This window comes from Bufo bufo, chromosome 4, assembly GCF_905171765.1.
Source record: "Bufo bufo chromosome 4, aBufBuf1.1, whole genome shotgun sequence".
Taxonomy (NCBI): domain Eukaryota; kingdom Metazoa; phylum Chordata; class Amphibia; order Anura; family Bufonidae; genus Bufo; species Bufo bufo.
Genome location: NC_053392.1, coordinates 497,296,046 through 497,318,410, shown reverse-complemented (window position 1 = coordinate 497,318,410; position 22,365 = coordinate 497,296,046). Strand labels below are relative to the sequence as shown.

Below are 22,365 nucleotides of genomic sequence, written 5' to 3'. Positions count from 1 at the left end.
TTCCAATCACTGCGGTGGAAAATGAACCGCGCATTGATGCGGGAAGACCCCAGAACTGAGGCACCTGGGTGGGAGCGATGGAACTGAGGGGGGGTCAAGTAAATATGATCACCTCTGGTCTAACCACACAGGGGGGGTTGGGGGGGAGGCTGCAGAAAAGGTTCTGAGGGTAATGTTATAGCTATTGATATTGGTGCTACAGAAATAAAAACAGAGAATTATTCTAAAGAACATAGCCAACCGGTTACTGTAAAATGAAATGTAAATATGTCTACGATATTTACTAAAGGGATAGGTGTGAATCCGCCCCCCGGGTCTCTCTGGTCCTGAGCTCCCACTCTCGGCCCGGTGCCCTCCTCTACCTCCTCCTCTCCCCCCACCCCTGGCACAGGCCTCTGCCCCCGCACTGCGCCTGCGCACAGGCCCGGCTCGGGAGCCATGTTGTGGGATCTACGGGGCTTGAATTCTGCTGTACGTCTTGTGCTGTGAGAGGCTCCGAGGCCGAGTCCGACTGCTGTGCGAGCTGTGAACGGAGGCCCAGCTGCCCTGACCCAGCCCGTGAGAGTGAGCGGGGTCCGGGGACCCCCCGGGCGGCCACCATGAGCACAGGCTGCGACCTGTCCCGGAGGAATCCGCAGGAGGATTTCGAGCTCATCCAGAGGATTGGCAGTGGCACGTATGGGGATGTATACAAGGTAAACAGAGCCCTGGGGAAGGGGCATGACGTGGTGCCAGGCATGTGACAGTCTGAAAGGGGTATGGCTGTGCCAGGGCTGCGGGTGGTGAGTGGCGGGCACCCTGTATAGGAGACTGAGACTTGGAGTTGCACAACTTTCCTTTCCTCCTCCTAGGTAAAAGCTGGAGGACTGCTGCCATGTGTGGGGGGCTGGCATGTAGATTGCCAGTTGGCACAAATCAACATGTCGGTCATGTTTACCCTGACATCTGGAGGTGGTATTGACTCCATCATTTGACATTTAGAGGGTCATTACCCGCTGCTGTTGATTTCTATGGCGTATGATATACGTGGGGGCATCGCATCACCAGAAAGTTGCCAACCTCAGCGCAGTATGGCGGTATCTGGCATACAGTGTTCGTTTAGTACCTGTCGCCCATAGCAACCTGATTGATGTGATTGATTGTGCTAGGATTAATAATGGAGGCCCTCTCCTTGTCAGAAGGCCTAGTGCTTGTGATGACGAGGTGGAGGCCCGGTGCCATCTGCACGTTCCAGGTACTGCGTATGGGTTACAGTATGGACAGGATGAGGGTAGTAGTCCTGCCTGATATTATGTAATCCTGCTGTCTGTACGATGCATCATGTGCTCCAATTCCAGAAATACTTGTGATGTTTATGATGAGTCTCTTTGGCCGGTGTGCCAGTCTTCTGTGTGGTGCCAACTACAGCAAAAATGCATTTTATTTTATTTATTTTTATGTTGCGGCCCCACGACCGCTATCTGGGTACGGATACTACTCCTCTCACATTCATGCACAGTTTGGGGAATGCTTATACTGTACATAAATCATTGCCGTGCCACACATGACATTTACCCCTATGTGTTTCATAGTCGTCTGACCTCTGTTAGCACCAGCCACCATGAGAATGGAGGTCCGCAAGCAATCTGCAGGACAGGGCATAAGTGTATGATTACTGGGGGTCCAAATGCTGGGACTCTGAGTGATCACAAGAACATGGGTCTGCAGGTGCCAGCGAACGGCCCCATGAGAATGCAGCAGTGGTGCCCAGGCGAGCCACCCACCCCATTCACTTCAGCGGGGGTGCGAAGGCGAGTCCACCACTCCATTCACTTCTATGGGACTGTGGACACACATGCACCACCCCTCCGTTCTCATGGGGCAGTTCATTGGCACTTGTGGACCCCCCGCTCTCGTGATCTCTGGAGCTCCCAGTGGTCAGATGCCCAGCGATCATATACTGTGGATAGGGGGGTAAATGTAGTGCCACAACCCCTCTAAAGGAGTTTTCTGCCGTTATTAGGGTATGCTTATCATCCCAAAAAGTGAGAGCTGCAGCTAACTGAAGGGGGCTCCGAGCTGCAGAACTGCCTGCGAACGACCCACCGTCATAAGGGCTTGTCCCAACTGGACCGTTACCTGAAGTCCCTTTGGCCTCCTGTCCATCTCTGTTTACAACGCAGCGGTGGTGAAGTCCTTGCTGCAGCCACCGCAGTGTCAACAGAGCCCAGCATGGGACAAGGCTGTAGCAGATTTTAGCTCTTATGCAGCTGTCAGAATTGTTTTAATAAAAGTTAGACAATCCCTTTAAGCCAGTGTTTTTATTTTTTATGGAATCTCTGATATCGTGTGCCCAACTCCTTTGGGATCCCTAGTATAGTTGCACAACAAAACTGCGGCTCGGACGTGGACCAGAACTACAGTCGTGTGCATGAGGCCTAAGGGGGTTGTCTGGTGGATTCAATTTGTATCAAGAAGGCTTAAAACCATGTAAAATAACAAAATTCATACTCTGCTTACCAATCCCCAGCTTTCTGATGTGTCTGGGTCCACCACCAGTTTTTTCTTGTGGTCCCTCTCGACACGCAGAACACGACTTCTCAGCCAAGCAGTGGCTGGGGCCAGTGATTGCCTGAATCGTGGTTCCTGTGTGTCAAGAGGGACCAGCAGGGACCGGAAAGCATGTTACCAGGAGTGGGATTTGGTAAGGTGAGTCGGACAACCTCTTTAATAAAGGTGATGTAAAACTCTGGCCTTGAAAAGTGCTTGCCCATAAAGGATTACTTTTCCTAAAGAGTATGCTGTAAACAGAAACCCTTCTTGGGTTCGGACCTGGTCCAGGGATCTGTCATTAGAGAACCTGCTTAGAGGCTGCAGTGGTTAAGGCCACCTGAAAATTGGACTACCTGTGACCGTGTTACCTATAATATTTTTGGCAGTGAAGCCCATCTGTGCCTGCTAGGTGGTCTCTGACTCAGGTTGTATGTGATTAGAAAAAGGGTTTAAAGGCCCTGTGGGGATTCGCTCTGGTAGACAGGGTGTGCGGACGCAGTACAGAGGCAAATTACCATTTCTTAAAGGGCTTGTCTGGGTTCAGAGCTGAACCCGGACATGCCTCCATTTTCACCCAGGCAGCCCCCCTGACTTGAGCATCAGAGCAGTTCGTGCTCCGATGCTCTCCTTTGCCCTGCGCTAAATTTTTAGGAGTTCCGGTGACGTACCAGGCTCTCCATAGGGCTGCCAGGAAGCCCGGGGACGTCACCGGCACTGATGGGTGGGCTTTAGCGCTGCCTTAGCCAGTAAAACGGCTACGGCAGCGCTAAAGCCCGCCCATCAGAGCCGGTGATGTCACCGAACACACTGCCGGATGGAAGTTTCCGCCCGGCAGTGTGTTATGATAAACAAAAGAGCCCGTACCCTGCGCGATCTAGCGCAGGGCAAGGGAGCGCATCGGACATGAGATACTCCGATGCTAGCCTCAGGGATGCTGCCGGGGTGAAAATAAGGGTATGTCCGGGTTCAGCTCTGAACCCGGACAACCTCTTTAAATCAAATTTCCGTGTTTATTCACACATAAAGCAAAAACAAAATGTCACTTTGCAGTCTTGGTGTTAGTTCACACACACTGGAAAGTCCACATAGCAAAAATCACCTTGTTGGCAGTTCTGCCTCCAGCAGTCCATAGCAGGCTTTTAGGGGGCCCGTTTCCCTTACAGACGTGTCTCAGCCCTCCAGCACACACACTTCCTGAGCTCCACTGTCAGACTGAGGTAATCCTCCTCACCTGGCAGTGCTGGCTGGTTTTTAAGCCTGGCAAAACCCAGCCTGGAACATGGAGAGTAGTCACCCACCCAGCACTTTGACTGCTCCCAGTAAGAGCCGTCTCGTATCAGCTATACAGCCATTACTAAGGCTACTTTCACAGTTGCGGCAGAGTGATCCGGCAAGCAGTTCCGTCGCCGGAACTGCCTGCCGGATCCGGCAAAACGTATGCCAACTAATGGCATTTGTAAGACTGATCAGTCAGAAAAATGCATTGAAATGCCGGATCATTCCGGTGTCATCTGGCAAAACGGATCCGGCATTTATTTTTTTTACCTTTTTTACGGTCTGCGCAGACGGATCCGGCATTCCAGTATTTTGAATGCCGGATCCAGCACTAATACATTCCTATGGAAAAAAATGCCTGATCCGGCATTCAGGCACGTCTTCAGTTTTTTTCGCCGGAGATAAAACCGTACCATGCTGCGGTTTTCTCTTTTGCCTAATCAGTCAAAATGACTGAACGGAAGACATCCTGATGCCTCCTGAACGGATTGCTCTCCATTCAGAATGCATGGGGATATGCCTGATCAGTTCTTTTCCGGTATTGAGCCCCTGTGACGGAACTCTATGCTGGAAAAGAAAAACGCTAGTGTGAAAGTACCCTAAGTATTAAGGTGTCAAACAGCAACTGCTGCTGACACATAAAAACCGGCTTTTACTCCGCCGAGGCAAGGAACCTCAGTGACACGTACCTATCAACCACGATTGTACCTTCTTACAGCCCGTACACGTTAGATTTTTATTGGCCAAACCTGCCATGTAATGTGTGTGGGGAGCCAGATTCTTGTTCTCCAGGGAGACAAGCTGCCCCCATAGGTGTCTAGTAGCAGCTTTCTCCTTTCTCCTCGTTGACAACTCATATGCACTCGGCCGAACAGAGCCTACACGCCTGAGAGGTAGCTGTCTGCAGAACAAGTGCTTGGCCATCAGGTATTGATGGAGTATGGGCACAATCAGAGGTCGCGCTACATTTTTTCTGGAAGAGTAAAAATACTCCTCTTACCATTTTTGAGGAGTATTTTTAGCCGATGAGTAGTCCGAAAGTTACAGTAATTCAAATAGTTAATACGAAGGCCTACATAACATTAGGGGGTTGGTATTTATGCAGGGAAACCATTACTAGTATCTAGAACTGTCTTCCATGCATAAATAGCAAATTTAGACAATTTTAAATTTAGCTGAGGTCACTTTTGCTCTGAAGGGGTCAGTACCACTGAGGTCACTGTTGCTCTGAGGGGGTCGGTACCACTGAGGTCACTGTTGCTCTGAAGGGGTCGGTACCACTGAGGTCACTGTTGCTCTGGAGGGTCGGCACCACTGAGGTCACTGTTGCTCTAAGGGGGTCGGCACCACTGAGGTCACTGTTGCTCTGAGGGGGTCGGCACCACTGAGGTCACTGTTGCTCTCAGGGAGTCGGCACCACTGAGGTCACTGTTGCTCTGAGGGGGTCGGTACCACTGAGGTCACTGTTGCGCTGAGGGGGTCGGCACCACTGAGGTCACTGTTGCGCTGAGGGGGTCGGCACCACTGAGGTCACTGTTGCGCTGAGGGGGTCGGCACCACTGAGGTCACTGTTGCGCTGAGGGGGTCGGCACCACTGAGGTCACTGTTGCTCAGAGGAGGTCGGCACCACTGAGGTCACTGTTGCTCTAAAGGGGTCGTTACCACTGAGGTCACTGTTGCTCTGAAGGGGTCGGTACCACTGAGGTCACTGTTGCTCTGAGGGGGTCGGTACCACTGAGGTCACTGTTGCTCTGAAGGGGTCGGTACCACTGAGGTCACTGTTGCTCTGAGGGGGTCGGTACCACTGAGGTCACTGTTGCTCTGAGGGGGTCGGTACCACTGAGGTCACTGGTGCTCTGAGGGGGTCGGTACCACTGAGGTCACTGTTGCTCTGAGGGGGTCGGTACCACTGAGGTCACTGTTGCTCTGAGGGGGTCGGTACCACTGAGGTCACTGTTGCTCTGAGGGGGTCGGTACCACTGAGGTCACTGTTGCTCTGAGGGGGTCGGCACCACTGAGGTCACTGTTGCTCTGAGGGGGTCGGTACCACTGAGGTCACTGTTGCTCTGAGGGGGTCGGTACCACTGAGGTCACTGTTGCTCTGAGGGGGTCGGTACCACTGAGGTCACTGTTGCTCTGAGGGGGTCGGCACCACTGAGGTCACTGTTGCTCTGAGGGGGTCGGCACCACTGAGGTCACTGTTGCTCTGAGGGGGTCGGCACCACTGAGGTCACTGTTGCTCTGAGGGGGTCGCTACCACTGAGGTCACTGTTGCAGTGATTTTATGAGGTTTAAAGGTTTGTCCTAAGACCGATATTTGTTACCTGTCGTTAAAGAGGACCCCTCACCTCTCCTGATTTGTCTGTTTTGGTAACTACTTGCACCCCCCCCCCCCCCCCCCCCCCGCCATGTAATAACAATCCTGGAGCATCTATTCTTATGACCTTATGTTGACCATAACCATTCCTCTGTTATTCCTGTTATTAGTTATGAATGACTTGCTGGTAGTTTGCAGTGAAGGTCCAGATGGGGGTGTCCCTGCACAGCCTGACATTATTCAATCAGTGCTGTCAACTGGTAACACCCAGCTGGACCTTTATTGCAGACTACTAGCAATTGGTTCATAAGTTCTAGTAGGAATAATAGAGGAATGGTACAATATAGAGTCACAAGAATTGATTCCCAGAATTGTTATTTCATGGGAAATGCAAGTCGTTACTAAAACAGACATGTCCCCTTCAAGTACATGATCGCTGGGGGTCCCACCTTGGTTACCATGTTCTAGTGTTCTCTGGGTCAAGTATGGATAGGTAAATAGTGTTGATCTTGGGACAATCCCTTAAATTTTTGCTGCTGTTTCTGTGCCGCTGGTCACTGGGGTTTGCCATCCATCACGTGGCCATTGCTGCCCACCAAAGTTATGTCCTTTTAGATGAGCTCTCAGGTGGGTATGTCGGTGCTGGTAGCCTCTGAAGAGACCTGAGGCACTGGCAGAGCAGGACACAGGCACAATGGATGGTGGTGAATGCTGGTGTCAAGGGCACAAGCCCCGGGCAAATACCTTGCACCGCCACAGTCACATGTTGTGGATCTGGATGACATCATCACACAGTGATAACCACTGATCTAGGGTCTAACAACCTCCTGCTGCTGTGAAACTACAACACCCAGCATGCACACTTGCTCAGCTGTTCTTGTAACTCCCAAAGAAGTGAAAGGAGGATACTGGGAGTTGTAGTTTCAGCACAGCTGGAGGTCCGGAGGTTGCTGATCCATGATCTAGAGGCTGTCATTTTGTGTTATGCTTGATCCTGCTATAAAGGGGAGTTTGTCTTCCATGACCCAGTTGCCAGATCTCATGCCACCAGATAATGCCACAAAATTGCCACCACCGCTGTGGTTATTGGATTATACAGTTTTACAGCGAAGACATCATGCGCTTGGCAGAGTGACTGTATGTCCTGGAGGCTGTAAATGGCCACATGCAGTCCTTGTAGCACCATGTGCCGCCGCATTACAGAAGGAATCCTTATAGCAAACAATATCTCAAGTTCAGCGTCTGATGGAACATGCTGCAATGAATTATCCTTGATGGATTCCTAGGAAAGCTGACAGGTGACATAGAGGTCTACAGGTGACAGGTCTGTCCAGGGTGGATTTGATTTAAATCACTAGTCAGTAAGGCTTGATTTAAATCATAGTTTTCTACATAAAGACTAATTCTTGCTGGTATAACTTATAATATGCAAGTAGATGAAGATTTAAACAACTTTTCATATTAGTTTGAGGTTGATTCTGTATTCATAGGTTTGTAGAAGTTAGGATTAAAGGGCTTCTGTCACCCCACAAAACTCATTTTTTTTTTTTTGGATAGTTACATTCCTTATAGCGCGATATAGGAGAATATAATCTTATCACTTACTTTCATGCGGCCGTTTCTTTAGAAAACGAAGTTTTATAATATGTAAATCCGGTCTCTACCAGCAAGTAGGGCGTCTACTTGCTGGTAGCCGCAGCAGAAAACCGCCCCCTCGCCGTGTTGATTGACAGGGCCAGCCGTGATCTCCTCCTCCGGCCGGCCCTGTCAGTATTTAAAAAATCGCGCGCCTCTGTTCATTCGGCGCAGGCGCTCTGAGATGAGGAGGCTCGTCTCCTCAGAACTCCCTCAGTGCGCCTGCGCCGATGACGTCTTCTCTTTCGGTGATGTCATCGGCGCAGGCGCACTGAGGGAGTTCTGAGGAGACGAGCCTCCTCATCTCAGAGCGCCTGCGCCGAATGAACAGAGGCGCGCGATTTTTTTAAATACTGACAGGGCCGGCCGGAGGAGGAGATCACGGCTGGCCCTGTCAATCAACACGGCGAGGGGGCGGTTTTCTGCTGCGGCTACCAGCAAGTAGACGCCCTACTTGCTGGTAGAGACCGGATTTACATATTATAAAACTTCGTTTTCTAAAGAAACGGCCGCATGAAAGTAAGTGATAAGATTATATTCTCCTATATCGCGCTATAAGGAATGTAACTATCCAAAAAAAAAAAAAAAGAGTTTTGTGGGGTGACAGAAGCCCTTTAAGGTATTTTTCTCAACTCTGTTCATGTTATAACATTTTTGCTGTGAAGAAGAGGCATGTGATCTAGCATGGATGGTAATATATTTTCCTCAAAAAGCATTTTAGATAAAAAAACAAACAAACATTGATTTTTATCCACTCTGGGTCTGTCCGTTATGGAGGTTGTATGGAGGTCTCCTGTTGGCGTGTCCAGCGCTGGGACCCTCGCTGACTTCTATAAGCAGGCGTCTGAAGCGCTCAGACACTTTTCCTCACTGCTGAGGGCGGTAGTGAAGACAGTCCCCTAGACCTTCTATTGAGGCCGTCTTCAGTACCGCACTCAGCATGGAGGAGAGACAGCCCTCGACTGAGCGCTTCAGACTCATCATTATAGAGAAAAACAAGGCGCTCAGATCCTGGACCCCCCACTAAATTTCACAGCAAGGCCACTTACCCCGCCAGTGAGGATCGTGCGCCTCCTTCCTCACTTGAGAGCGGTGTGCCATAAGCCCCGGCAGCCCGCTCAAACTGACCAATAACAAAGCTCCTTACTGTAAGGAGCCTTGTTATTGGTTGTTTCAGGCAGCAGCAACATCGCTGCGCTCACTGCGCTGATGAATGGCAGGGAAAAGTCTAAGGCGTATTGGTACACCTTAGACTTTTTCCAGGAAGTAAAATGGCCTGAACAGGCGTCTATGACGCTTGTACAGGCGTTATTGCGACCTCTGGGCACAATCAAAGGGGTATTATGGTAACTGTTAGATTAATGAGGACCTACGGCTGGGATCATCACCGGCCATGAGCATGAGGCTACGTACCCTGCAGGAACCTCTCCAAATGAACGGAGGGACTGGTCAAGCATGCGTGCTTCCACTCCATTCATCTCTACGCACTGTATCCGGCTGTAATGAATGCACCAAAATTTTTTATTTAATTTCTCTTGAAATCAGGTCTTTTTTTTTCAGCTTAAAAATTTTGCCGTGTGAAAATAACCTAAGGCTACGTCTACAAGTACATTGATATCCACAGCTTATTATAGTACCAGCCTTATTGATCAGATTTGAACAAATCCAATCCAGTTCATCAATGTTCTCGTCCTGAAGTTTCCATGCTTCTGCAATGTTTTTCGTCTCCTTGCCTTCAGCGATGTCCCAATAAACTATGGATGTAGGGGTCACGTGGGTTGAGACATCATCACTAGAGGTTAGGAAATGCAGAGGAGCATGGAAACCACCAGTGGAGCACCAAGAGTATACCGTTTTTTTCCCCAGCAAATTTGACCCGTGTGGACATACTATAAGAGCTACTATACTTGAGAATAAGACTTGAGTAGAGGCACTAAATCAAATGACTGATAACTAATGTTGCATAGGTAAGTTGTCTATAAGTGGTATTAATGTGCTACCCAGAAAGTAACAACCACCTAACTGTTTTGCTCCAGCAGTGGGAAAAGTAGCTAACTGGAGGGGGGAGGGCTGCTTTAAATGCGGATATCTCCTGAATGGTAGCAGCAGCTAAAAACATGTTCTTGTTTGAAAACTGACATTCCAGGCTTTCAGTCAATACCAGAATGACAGCAATATGTACAGTACAGGGGAAGATATCACTGATAGAAATCGGGATGCTGTGAATGCAGCTGAAAGTGAAAGTAAAATTCCCGACTCGATTTTCTAACCGTGATTTCTCCTCTGTTACTTGGCTTTAGCTGCAGTTGCATGTTTCTAGCTGCTACCATTAGCAGTATCTAAATCAGCCCTCCTCTCTCCAGTTAGCTACTTTTCCCACTGCCCGAGCTGGACTTGGGCAAAACAGTTAGATGGTAAAAGGGGTTTTTGGGTTGTTTTTAAGATACGTCATCAATATCAGATCTTTGGGAGTCGCAACACCCCCACCAATTACAGTTTGAGAAGGCCTTCTCACAGTTTAGCAAGCACATTGCCGTCCATTGGATAGTGGCTGTGCCTGGCATTGCAGTTCAGTCCTATTCACTTGAATGGGACTGAGCTGGACATAGGCCATGTGACTGATGAATGTAATGTCATTGGCCTAGGAAGAGTCCCCAGCGCTTATTGGAGCACCACTGACTCTTCAAACAGCTGATCCGCAGGAGTGCCGGGAGTGAGACCCCCACGATCTGATATTTATGACCTATCCTAACAATAGGCCATCAATATCAAAATCTCAGACAACCCCTGTAAATGGGTTTCCAGGCACAAAAAAAATTGGTGGTAAAAAAGCATAAAAGAATAAATATTCTCCCTCACCGATCCCCAGCTGCTGCCGCAGTCACCTCTGCTCTCCACTTCCTTTCCTGGCTTGGCATTTCAGATGAGGCCTGCTCAGACTGAGGCAGATCACCGCTAGGGCCAGTGAGTGGCTGAGCCGGCCTTATTGGGCATTTCTTGCATCCAAGATCGGACAGGAAGTGGACAGCAGAAGGGACTGGCACAGCTTCTGAATGGTAGATCTAGGGGATCGGTGAGGGTGAGTATCCGTTCTTTTATTTTTCTAAGCCCCTCTATGCCCATTGCCACAAATTTATTGTGCTGGAAAACCCCTTTAAGAGCATAATTGCTATGCGAGTAGAATAAGCATTTTCATATAGCGTATATAAAAGCTTGGAGGTCCAAAGCTGTAGGAATAGCATCTCCTGGAACTGCAGCTCTTGAGGCATAGAACGTTCTTGGCTGTGATTGATTGTTCCAGATAGGAGTCATCATTTCAGTCACGGTTATGATATGACTTGTGCTGAGGCCATGTGAGCATAGGCAGTGCCTACAAGAGGAGGGTACTCATATAATGTGTGCGCCAATTATAGAAGTAATAGAAGAATTACCGGTACTGCAACATCCATGTCCAGACTGGGTGCACATGTTGTCACCATACTTTGGTTCGTTGGCTTATATGACTGATAAGCAACGCTTGAGGTAATGATCAGCAGGTCACTATGATGGCTCTCCTTCTCTCCACTCACGCAATGTGATGGGCAGTGGCATTCTGGAAGATTACATTTCCATGTGCCTGATTTGGCTCCCGAATGTCATAAGTTAAAAGGGGATAGTGCCATAAAATTCAGATAATCTGGCACCCGGACCACTCTGTCCTTGTGTCCTTAGCTGCTCATCACGGAGCCTAGACCTGTGCGACCTGAAGTCTCTATCTGACAAATTCCTGTCTGGTCATCATAGAACTGTTTTCGGATGACGGGTCAACAGATTTTTACTGTGTTTAGGGAAGTGCTGTAAAAACGTAGCTCCAGCAAAGGTGGAAGAAAGGTCTTTGTAGTAATAGACGTTGATGTGGAGTAAGGGGGTGACATGTGAGCCGTGTACACACGGTGCCCTGACATGGGACTAGAAACATGAGCGCTGTTGTTGAAATCGATGCTGGCACATAGGCATGCAGCTGCCAAGTCCTACACTCATGCCTGTCTTATTTACTGATCTTTAGGAGCAGGGTTTCTAAATAGCGGTCTGTTGTAGCTACTTCTTTAAAGTAAAATAAAAAATAAAATAAAAAAAGTTTGGACCCCAATCTTTTGATGCCTCGTAAAGTGATATTCCATCAGAATAAAAAAGCTTGGCCTCCTTCCCCTCTTCTGTCGTTCCAGCAGTGCTGGGGTTCTCACTATGCTCCTGATCCTGTCCTGACACGGCAGGAAATGGCTGTGAGTGCCTCTCAGCCAATCACTGGCTGTAGTGATGACCCGCCTCAACCAGCGATTGGCTGAGTGACATTAGCAATCATTTCCTGCTGTGTTGAGACAGGAAGTGGAGCGCAGTGGGAACCCTGGCACCATCGGAACGACATCAGAGGGGTAAGTATAAGCCCAGTTATTTGCAGCTCATACTCCTTTAATGGAACAATGGAAACAATTCTAGAAATCCTATAAGAAACTGTCTTAGGCTACTTTCACGATAGCGTTTTTTATTCTGCTATTGAGATCCGTCATAGGATCTCAATAGCGGAAGAAAACACTTTAGTTTTGTCCCCATTCATTGAACTGAACAAAACGGAATGCACCAAAATGGATTCCGTTCCGTTTGGTAAAGTGTTTTCTGTCCGCGATGTGGTGCGGAGCAAAACGGATCCGTCCTGACATACAATATAAGTCAATGGGGATCGATCCGTTTTCTCTGACACAATAGAAAACTGATCCGTCCCCCATTGACTTTTAATGGTGTTCATGACGGATCCGTCATGGCTATTGAAGACATAATACAACTGGATCCGTTCATGACGGATGCATGCGGTTGTATTATGGTAACAGAAGCGTTTTTGCAGATCCATGACGGATCCGCAAAAAACGTTAATGTAAAAGTAGCCTTATTTACACCCCCTCCTGAAAAACCTCACTTCAAAGCAGTCTTTGACTAGGTGGATGCAAGATATCCCCCCCCCTTGCTGGTGATGTCTGTGGGTGCCAGACTAGTGGTCCTTATACCTGGATCCACGGCTGTATGGGCTTCCTACATCTTCCTGTATATTTATATAGCACTGCATAGCAGTTTGTTTCCAATCTCATTCACTTTACTGCTACTGTAATATGCTGCAATTCTTCTGCGTATCTGCCCCATGTGGTCTTAAAGAGCACCTGTTTGCCTATATACCTTCAAGTCCATCTAAATGCATTGTTAGATGTACACTGGTCCCTGAGTAATACGCTCTCAATCCCTTCCTGATTGTTGCCTACATTCTGTAGAAGTTCTTCTTTTCTTCTTATATGCAAATGAACTGGTCAGTGCAATGAGGGCGTCGCCATTGCTCCTCTGAAAGCTTAGCTTCTTCCTCCTGGGCTCCACCCCCTCCCCAGCTTCCAGTGACTGGGCCCGGCCGCATGCACAGTACAGATGACTTCTCTGGCAAACAACAGGGCTGTACTGTACAAAGCAATGGCGCACATGCCATAACACAGGGCCAGGCAAACGACATTACTACCTGTCACTCAAAGATGGGAGTAAAGTAAGCCGGTGCAGTGGAATCGCTCTGCCGAAGAGTTCACACCGTCGATAAATTCTCAAGAACCAGTTGATTTGGACGACACGTTTCTGGAGCGGACCGATCCTTTCATCAGGTCCAATTCAACACTGATGCTGAACTGGACCTGAGTATGGAAGAGGACTAAGAATTTTGTGAAAGAGACCAACATTTAGAAGGTATAAAAGGCTAAGTGGACATCTTTTGGACCTCTGTCAATTAGCCAGAAAAGAACGTGGCTACTCAGACCGTCTCTGCATATCCATGCTTTGTGTGTCCCCTGCAGATTACTGGAGGTCCTAATGACTTTGGGGATCCTTTTTTCACATAATGAAATTAAAAGAAACCGTCCAGCTCTTTGAAGATGCTTTGCATGGCAAAGAGGGTTTTGGCTTCAGTCCCCCCTCCTCAGGGATGTTAAGATTAAAGTGAATCTCCAGTTTCCATGGTAAGACTCAGTGAAGTAGGCTGGTCAGCAGATACAATGAAAACATTTAGGGACCTGTACAGCACACATGCAAGCCACATAAAGATGCTAAGGTGGGTTATCCCAAGAATCCTCTCTGCATTAATAGAATTCACTAATGCATCTCGAGGTGCACCTCAGCTCTGTTCATTTTCTGTGGGTAGGCAGCAGCTCAAGAGCTTAGCAGTTTAGCTCTTTAGGACCCTGCCCCCCAACCTGCATAGAAAATAGTCGCTCCACATGTACAGCCCCAGTGACCCATCTAATAAAAAGCAATATGGTATGTACTGAAGACCCACAGGTCAAGTGGTGGCCTAGAGAGAAGGGAGGCTTCTGCCCGATGGAGAAGGTGGACCCACATTTCCAGCAAAGAAGAAACTATAGTGGATGCCACCAGTTGACGCTTATGTAACACATCTAAGTGGATAAAATAAGTTTTTAATAGATTAATATTGCTCGTATACTTAATTATTAGTATTCCATTGGGTTAAAACACGTTTTCCAGGAGTTAAAGGCTTTGTGCAGGCCATGTATATTGATAACCTATCATCTGGGTAGGTCATTAGTATTTGATCGGCAGGGGTCCAACACCCGGCACCCCCACCTATCAGAGGTTTTAATTACAAGTGCTTGCTGTATTCAAGCGAATGGAGCGAGTACATGTCAGTACACTGCACTGCCGAAACTTCTGAGATGACGGGCAGCGCTGCCTCCTCTTCAAACAGCTAATTGGCGGGGGTGCCAGGTGTCGAGGCGTCATTATATAACGGCCAGAAAACCCCTGTATAGGATAAGTTGGGAGCCTAGTCTTACAAGGCGTCTATGTGAGTCGCTGTACTGCAGCCTCCGTGCGGGGCGCGTCCTGTCTTCGCAGCAGGTTGACTAGAAGATGCCTGTATGACAGGTCTGGCCTGTCGTACACATGAGCTATATTTATAATGAATAACATCTGGATAAATAAGGTGTTACATATAAGTCGCTGCTGCTTATCCACACCTTTTATAAAAGTACTGTCAGGCTGTTTGATAACTAGGAGAAAAATTGCAAAATACACTGATAAACATAATGCAAGCCAATGGGAAATATTGTGCATATCATGAAGAGGATGACTGGATCATTTTTATCTCCAGAAGAAAATCTTAATGACCAAACCCTGGGGTGATCAGAACACGGCCGCAGACCACAAATGTGGCCAAAGTTTCAATAAATCTGCAACATCTGGAACAATAATAATAATAATAAGTCCATGTATTGTAATCTTCTGTGAGATCTTTTCTTAGGCTACTTTCACACTGGCGTTTCCTGGTCTGCTTGTGAGATCCGTTTCAGGGCTCTCACAAGCGGCCCAAAACGGATCAGTTTAACCCCAATGCATTCTGAATGGATAAGGATCCGTTCAGAATGCATCAGTTTGCCTCCGTTCAGCCTCCATTCCGCATGCGCAGTGCTTTTAAAAATGTAAAAATACAACACTGGATCCGTTTTTCCGGATGACACCGGAGAGACGGATCCGGTATTGCAATGCATTTGTGAGACGGATCCGCATCCGGATCCATTTGTATACAGATTGCCGGATCTGGCAGGCAGTTCCCGCGACGGAACTGCCTGCCGGAATCCAGCAACACAAGTGTGAAAGTAGCCTAAGCCCAGTCTGTAGGGATGTATGATGGTGCCTTCACACATGGCAGGAAAATCCACCAATATTGCAGAATATTTTTGTTACAAAGCAGAATGTCGTAAACCGTTACCAGGTAATTACATTAATTACAAGTAGAGGAGGCCAGAATCCCATGTGTCACTGCTCCATTCTTCATGGGAGGATGGTCATTGTTTCCAGGAACCAGCTGGAGAAGGAGATAAAGGCCAGAGGAGCAGCCTGCTGCGGCCTTCCCCGGTGTCTCCTGTGACGTACTTCTCATGCTTGGTGGGAATCTCAGCTCGCTGTAAGACTTTGCTGCCTGCCCCTAAGTTGTCACATCACTCTGTAGATGTTCATTTGGTTGTCCTCTTATTCTTACAGTTGCCTATAATATTCTTCTACTTTATAATCCATTATGGGACATCAGATGTACCATTTCCTGGCCTATAAATACTAATCTTGTGTGCATTATTTATGTAGTTTTTGTGATAAATATAACATTATTAATTTGGTACATTTATTCATTTGGCGGGAAGGACAAGGCTCACACAGGAGATCAAGGCAACCTTCACCTTCCAGAGGTTGCCATGCACATTGCAACATATTATGGACCTGTATTAAGATATGACCACACGTAATAGACTTACCGCAGTTTTTCAAGAAAATTTGTAGTGGCAAATCTACATCAAATCATGAATATTCAATATGGAAAATGGTGTGGATTTTTTTTGCAGACTATTTTCTATCTAAAATTGCAGTTAAAACGCAAATCCAGACGGAAAATCGGAAACAAATCCATTACGTGGGGACGATTCCTAACAATCCATGTGTTGCTGTTTGATGTTTCTCTGAGACAACATATTCATAAGCATGGATGGAGTTTGCAATACATTTTTGGTTTATTAATTTTCATGGCATCTTTAAAATAAATGAAAAAAAGAAAAACGGCCTGTGTTCCTCGGTATAAAATTAGAGACACATTCCTGGCCACTTCCAATCCTTGACCAGACCAGATGTGGCTTTGTCTCAGGTAGGGTTGGACGATATCAAAAATATTTCCACGATAACGATATATATCGCGATAAATGCCCATTTAGAAGAAAAAAACACTTGGGGCCACAAGGATACATTACACTGTATGGGGTCAGCCACAAGGAGACGTTACACTGTATGGGGGCAGCCACAAGGAGACGTTACACTGTATGGGGGCAGCCACAAGGAGACGTTATACTGTATGGGGGCCACAAGGAGACGTTATACTGTATGGGGGCCACAAGGAGACGTTACACTGTATGGGGGCAGCCACAAGGAGACGTTACACTGTATGGGGGCAGCCACAAGGAGACGTTACACTGTATGGGGGCAGCCACAAGGAGACGTTATACTGTATGGGGGCCACAAGGAGACGTTATACTGTATGGGGGCCACAAGGAGACGTTACACTGTATGGGGGCAGCCACAAGGAGACGTTACACTGTATGGGGGCAGCCACAAGGAGACGTTACACTGTATGGGGGCAGCCACAAGGAGACGTTACACTGTATGGGAACAGACACAAGGAGACGTTATACTGTATGGGGGCAGCCACAAGGAGACGTTCTACTGTATGGGGGCCACAAGGAGACGTTACACTGTATGGGGGCAGCCACAAGGAGACATTACACTGTATGGGGGCAGCCACAAGGAGACATTACACTGTATGGGGCGGCCACAAGGAGACGTTACACTGTATGGGGGCAGCCACAAGGAGACATTATACTGTATGGGGCGGCCACAAGGAGACGTTACACTGTATGGGGGCAGCCACAAGGAGACATTATACTGTATGGGGCGGCCACAAAGAGATGTTACACTGTATGGGGGCAGCCACAAGGAGACGTTACACTGTATGGGGGCAGCCACAAGGAGACGTTACACTGTATGGGGGCAGCCACAAGGAGACGTTACACTGTATGGGGGCAGCCACAAGGAGACGTTACACTGTATGGGGGCAGCCACAAGGAGACGTTACACTGTATGGGGGCAGCCACAAGGAGACGTTACACTGTATGGGGGCAGCCACAAGGAGACGTTACACTGTATGGGGGCAGCCACAAGGAGACGTTACACTGTATGGTGGCAGCCACAAGGAGACGTTACACTGTATGGGGGCAGCCACAAGGAGACATTACACTGTATGGGGCGGCCACAAGGAGACGTTACACTGTATGGGGGCAGCCACAAGGAGACATTATACTGTATGGGGGCAGCCACAAGGAGACGTTACACTGTATGGGGGCAGCCACAAGGAGACGTTACACTGTATGGGGGCAGCCACAAGGAGACGTTACACTGTATGGGGGCAGCCACAAGGAGACGTTATACTGTATGGGGGCAGCCACAAGGAGACGTTACACTGTATGGGGGCAGCCACAAGGAGACGTTACACTGTATGGGGGCAGCCACAAGGAGACGTTATACTGTATGGGGGCCACAAGGAGACGTTACACTGTATGGGGGCAGCCACAAGGAGACATTATACTGTATGGGGCGGCCACAAGGAGACGTTATACTGTATGGGGCGGCCACAAGGAGACGTTACACTGTATGGGGGCAGCCACAAGGAGACATTATACTGTATATCGCGATAAATGCCCATTTAGAAGAAAAAAACACTTAGGGCCACAAGGAGACATTACACTGTATGGGGGCAGCCACAAGGAGACGTTACACTGTATGGGAACAGACACAAGGAGACGTTATACTGTATGGGGGCAGCCACAAGGAGACGTTATACTGTATGGGGGCAGCCACAAGGAGACGTTATACTGTATGGGGGCCACAAGGAGACGTTACACTGTATGGGGGCAGCCACAAGGAGACATTATACTGTATGGGGCGGCCACAAGGAGACGTTACACTGTATGGTGGCAGCCACAAGGAGACATTATACTGTATGGGGCGGCCACAAGGAGACGTTACACTGTATGGGGGCAGCCACAAGGAGACATTATACTGTATGGGGCGGCCACAAGGAGACGTTACACTGTATGGGGGCAGCCACAAGGAGACATTATACTGTATGGGGGCAGCCACAAGGAGACGTTACACTGTATGGGGGCAGCCACAAGGAGACGTTATACTGTATGGGGGCAGCCACAAGGAGACATTATACTGTATGGGGGCAGCCACAAGGAGACGTTACACTGTATGGGGGCAGCCACAAGGAGACGTTACACTGTATGGGGGCAGCCACAAGGAGACGTTATACTGTATGGGGGCAGCCACAAGGAGACGTTACACTGTATGGGGGCAGCCACAAGGAGACGTTACACTGTATGGGGGCAGCCACAAGGAGACGTTATACTGTATGGGGGCCACAAGGAGACGTTACACTGTATGGGGGCAGCCACAAGGAGACATTATACTGTATGGGGCGGCCACAAGGAGACGTTATACTGTATGGGGCGGCCACAAGGAGACGTTACACTGTATGGGGGCAGCCACAAGGAGACATTATACTGTATATCGCGATAAATGCCCATTTAGAAGAAAAAAACACTTGGGGCCACAAGGAGACATTACACTGTATGGGGGCAGCCACAAGGAGACGTTACACTGTATGGGAACAGACACAAGGAGACGTTATACTGTATGGGGGCAGCCACAAGGAGACGTTATACTGTATGGGGGCAGCCACAAGGAGACGTTATACTGTATGGGGGCCACAAGGAGACGTTACACTGTATGGGGGCAGCCACAAGGAGACATTATACTGTATGGGGCGGCCACAAGGAGACGTTACACTGTATGGTGGCAGCCACAAGGAGACATTATACTGTATGGGGCGGCCACAAGGAGACGTTACACTGTATGGGGGCAGCCACAAGGAGACATTATACTGTATGGGGCGGCCACAAGGAGACGTTACACTGTATGGGGGCAGCCACAAGGAGACATTATACTGTATGGGGGCAGCCACAAGGAGACGTTACACTGTATGGGGGCAGCCACAAGGAGACGTTACACTGTATGGGGCGGCCACAAGGAGACGTTACACTGTATGGGGGCAGCCACAAGGAGACGTTACACTGTATGGGGGCAGCGAGGCAGCCACAAGGAGACGTTAATTGTTTTCACCATTTCGGGTATCTGTAACTAGTCGATTGACTTCTAGTAACAACAAAAACATTACAGGGTTAATTCTGTACCAGAACGAGTGGTTTATAGTAATCTTGTGTATCATCCCCTACTAGAAGGTGTATTGCAGGCTGTAAGCAGAAGTGTTGGTGGCGCTCCTGTCCTGTCCTGCGCTGCGCAGCCTCGCGTGTCATCTGACTCGGACGTCAGTGGGCAGAGACTGCATTATGGGAGCCTGCATGGAGGAGCCGGGGTAGCCGCTGCGGGCAGCAATTGGTATAGAATCGTGCTAGGGCGGGCGGCCGCAGAAGCAGATTTTGAAGCGGTCAGTGCACATGACTGCTTCTATGATGTCACAAAAAACCGCGGTAATTAGGAAACAGCGATATCGCCATATCGCAGTTTTTTTAATACCGCAGTATATCGTGATACCGGTATATCACCCAACCCTAGTCTCAGGGCCACTGTGACATTAGCCTCAGCAGTATCATGCTAGAACGGAACGTCACTAGCTGTGGGTAGGTATTGCAGCTGCAATCCTGTGGAAAAATTTGGCAGTGCCCCCAAGATATTCATGACAGATATAGCCACATGGTGTGGGTACCAGTGCCCTTTCATGACATATATATCTGTGTATTCCTATTATCCCTAGAACCATAAAATCACCTTTGTTTCCACTATTCTTACCAATTTGTTATTGTATTTGCAGGATTTTTGGACTCCCTTTTTTAGCAGGAAAAATCTTGCTTAAAAGTGCCTTTGAGTCAGGGTGCTACAGCATTGCCAGACCGCCCTGACTGCTTCATTAAAGGGGTTCTCCAGGAATTAAGAAAATGAAAATACCTAAATTTTACTTTATTATAAACCTATTTTCAAATATCCTTCATTAGTTATAATGCTTTGTTTTGTTTAGAGAGCAATCATTAGGAGAAATAAAATGGCCACTGTCCTATTAGTACACACAGAACCTGTTCTAATCACACAGCAGCACAAGTTACTTCAGAACACTGAGCTAAAGAACTGCCTCATCCTCCTCTCTGCACTGCTTGTCAGGGATTGTGAATACACAAGTCCACACAGCAAAATCTGGAGCAGAAAAATTTGTAGTAGATTACTAGTGGATTACTAGCTGAAAACAGATAGTTTTGGGCAACAGATTTCTAATTTGGTGGCGGATTATTGGTGTATTACAAATGTTTTAGAAGAGTATTGAGGATTTGGTAGAGTATTCAGAAGAGATTCTGCCAGCGTTTTTCACCTAATAGTTATGCCCTACCATGTGATAGGAGTTAACTTGCTCTAAGTGGAATACCCCTTTAACTTATTCGGTGCTTTCTTCATCACAGCACCAACTCACAGGGAGGGGGAGGGAGCACTCTACCTGTGTCAAATCAAAAGGGGAAGGAACTTCCTCTACCAGTAGAGGGGTTTAAATTGGGCCATTGCGCAGCTTTCAGAATTATAGGGGTTGCCTGAAATTTTGATATTGATCTATCCTCTGGATATATATATATATATATATATTTTTTTTTTACCCCCCTCAAAATAAAATAAAATAAAAGTTATTTGCTACACTATATATACCCCAAATTGGTTCCTAAAAAACCTACAACTAATCCTCCAAAATAAAAAAAGAATTTAGAAGAAAAAAGTTATGACTGCGGGAACACAATGGGGGTAAATATTATTGGTCCTTAAGGCTAAAATTAATTATGTCATTAAGGGGTTAAAAATGCAGTTGTGTCCCCTAAGTTGTGCCGCACCTGAGGGGTTAATTGACGTGGTTCGTGGGATCACTGCGCCCTGTCATTGAGGCCGGTGTTCTGCCAAATCTCTATACCTTGCCAAAAGTCTATACCGGAAGTGACGCGGCCGCACCGGAAGTGACGAGGTCGCCAAGGAGTCAGCTGGAAGAGGGTGTGCGCTGCGCAAGCGCACATCCACCGGCTTAGCAAAGAATTATTGTAGCGCCGCGATACAAGTACTTCGTACACAGCGCGTGCGCACTTAGGGGTATAGAGATTTTGCAGTGCAAAATGTTTCATCAGATCTCCCTACCCCTGAGTGCGCAGGCGCCCACAAATCATCAGTTGCAGTTCAGCTCTACTATGTGGTAAGCTCGGTATCCAGCACTCAGCTCTGCTTTAAAGATGAACTGCAACTGATGATTTGTGGGCGCCTGCGCACTCAGGGGTAGGGAGATCTGATGAAACATTTTGCACTGCAAAATCTCTATACCCCTAAGTGCGCACGCGTGGTGTACGAAGTACTTCTATCGCGACGCTGCAATAATTCTTTGCTAAGTCAATGGATGTGACTTAGCAAAGAAGCTGATTCCTTGGCGATCTCGTCACTTCCGGTGCGGTCGCGTCACTTACGGTATAGACTTTTGGCAAGGTATAGAGATTTGGCAGAACACCGGGTTTCATGCTGCGGTTTTTGTCCGGCCGCCTCTCGGGATGTTTGCTGTGCTGCGGCCGCATCTTCTGCCCATCCCCATTATAGCACTCTTGTGCTAGCGTTAGTACGGATTTGGCAATGTTTACCTGCAGGACAATCATAACGCTAATGTGAAAGAAGCCTAACTCCCTTGATCAACCACCTCTCTAGAAATCTAATAAATAGTAACATAGTTTGTAATGCTGTTGATTTTAAAATGTTGGTTCATACATCAGTCTTTTTTTTACTGACCGTGGGTCAGTGAAAAAAAAATTACGGACACATGCACTACTTGAAAATCACGGACACAACAAAGATGACAGATGTTTGGTCTGCTTTTCACAGACCATTGGTAGGAGATGCTCTGGAAA

General features: G+C 47.9%; 1 protein-coding gene across 7 annotated transcripts in view; it reads left to right on the top strand.

Annotated features, from left to right (window-relative positions):
• The first annotated feature begins 423 nt into the window (after positions 1-423).
• Positions 424-22,365, top strand: part of MAP4K3 (mitogen-activated protein kinase kinase kinase kinase 3) — a 292,615-nt gene continuing 270,673 nt past the window's right edge. For all 7 annotated transcript variants that reach the window (XM_040429607.1, XM_040429605.1, XM_040429606.1 and 4 more), the window contains exon 1: positions 424-695. In XM_040429607.1, the coding sequence (XP_040285541.1) occupies positions 600-695 (96 nt within the window). In that variant the 5' untranslated portion in view covers positions 424-599. The remainder of the gene's footprint in view (positions 696-22,365) is intronic.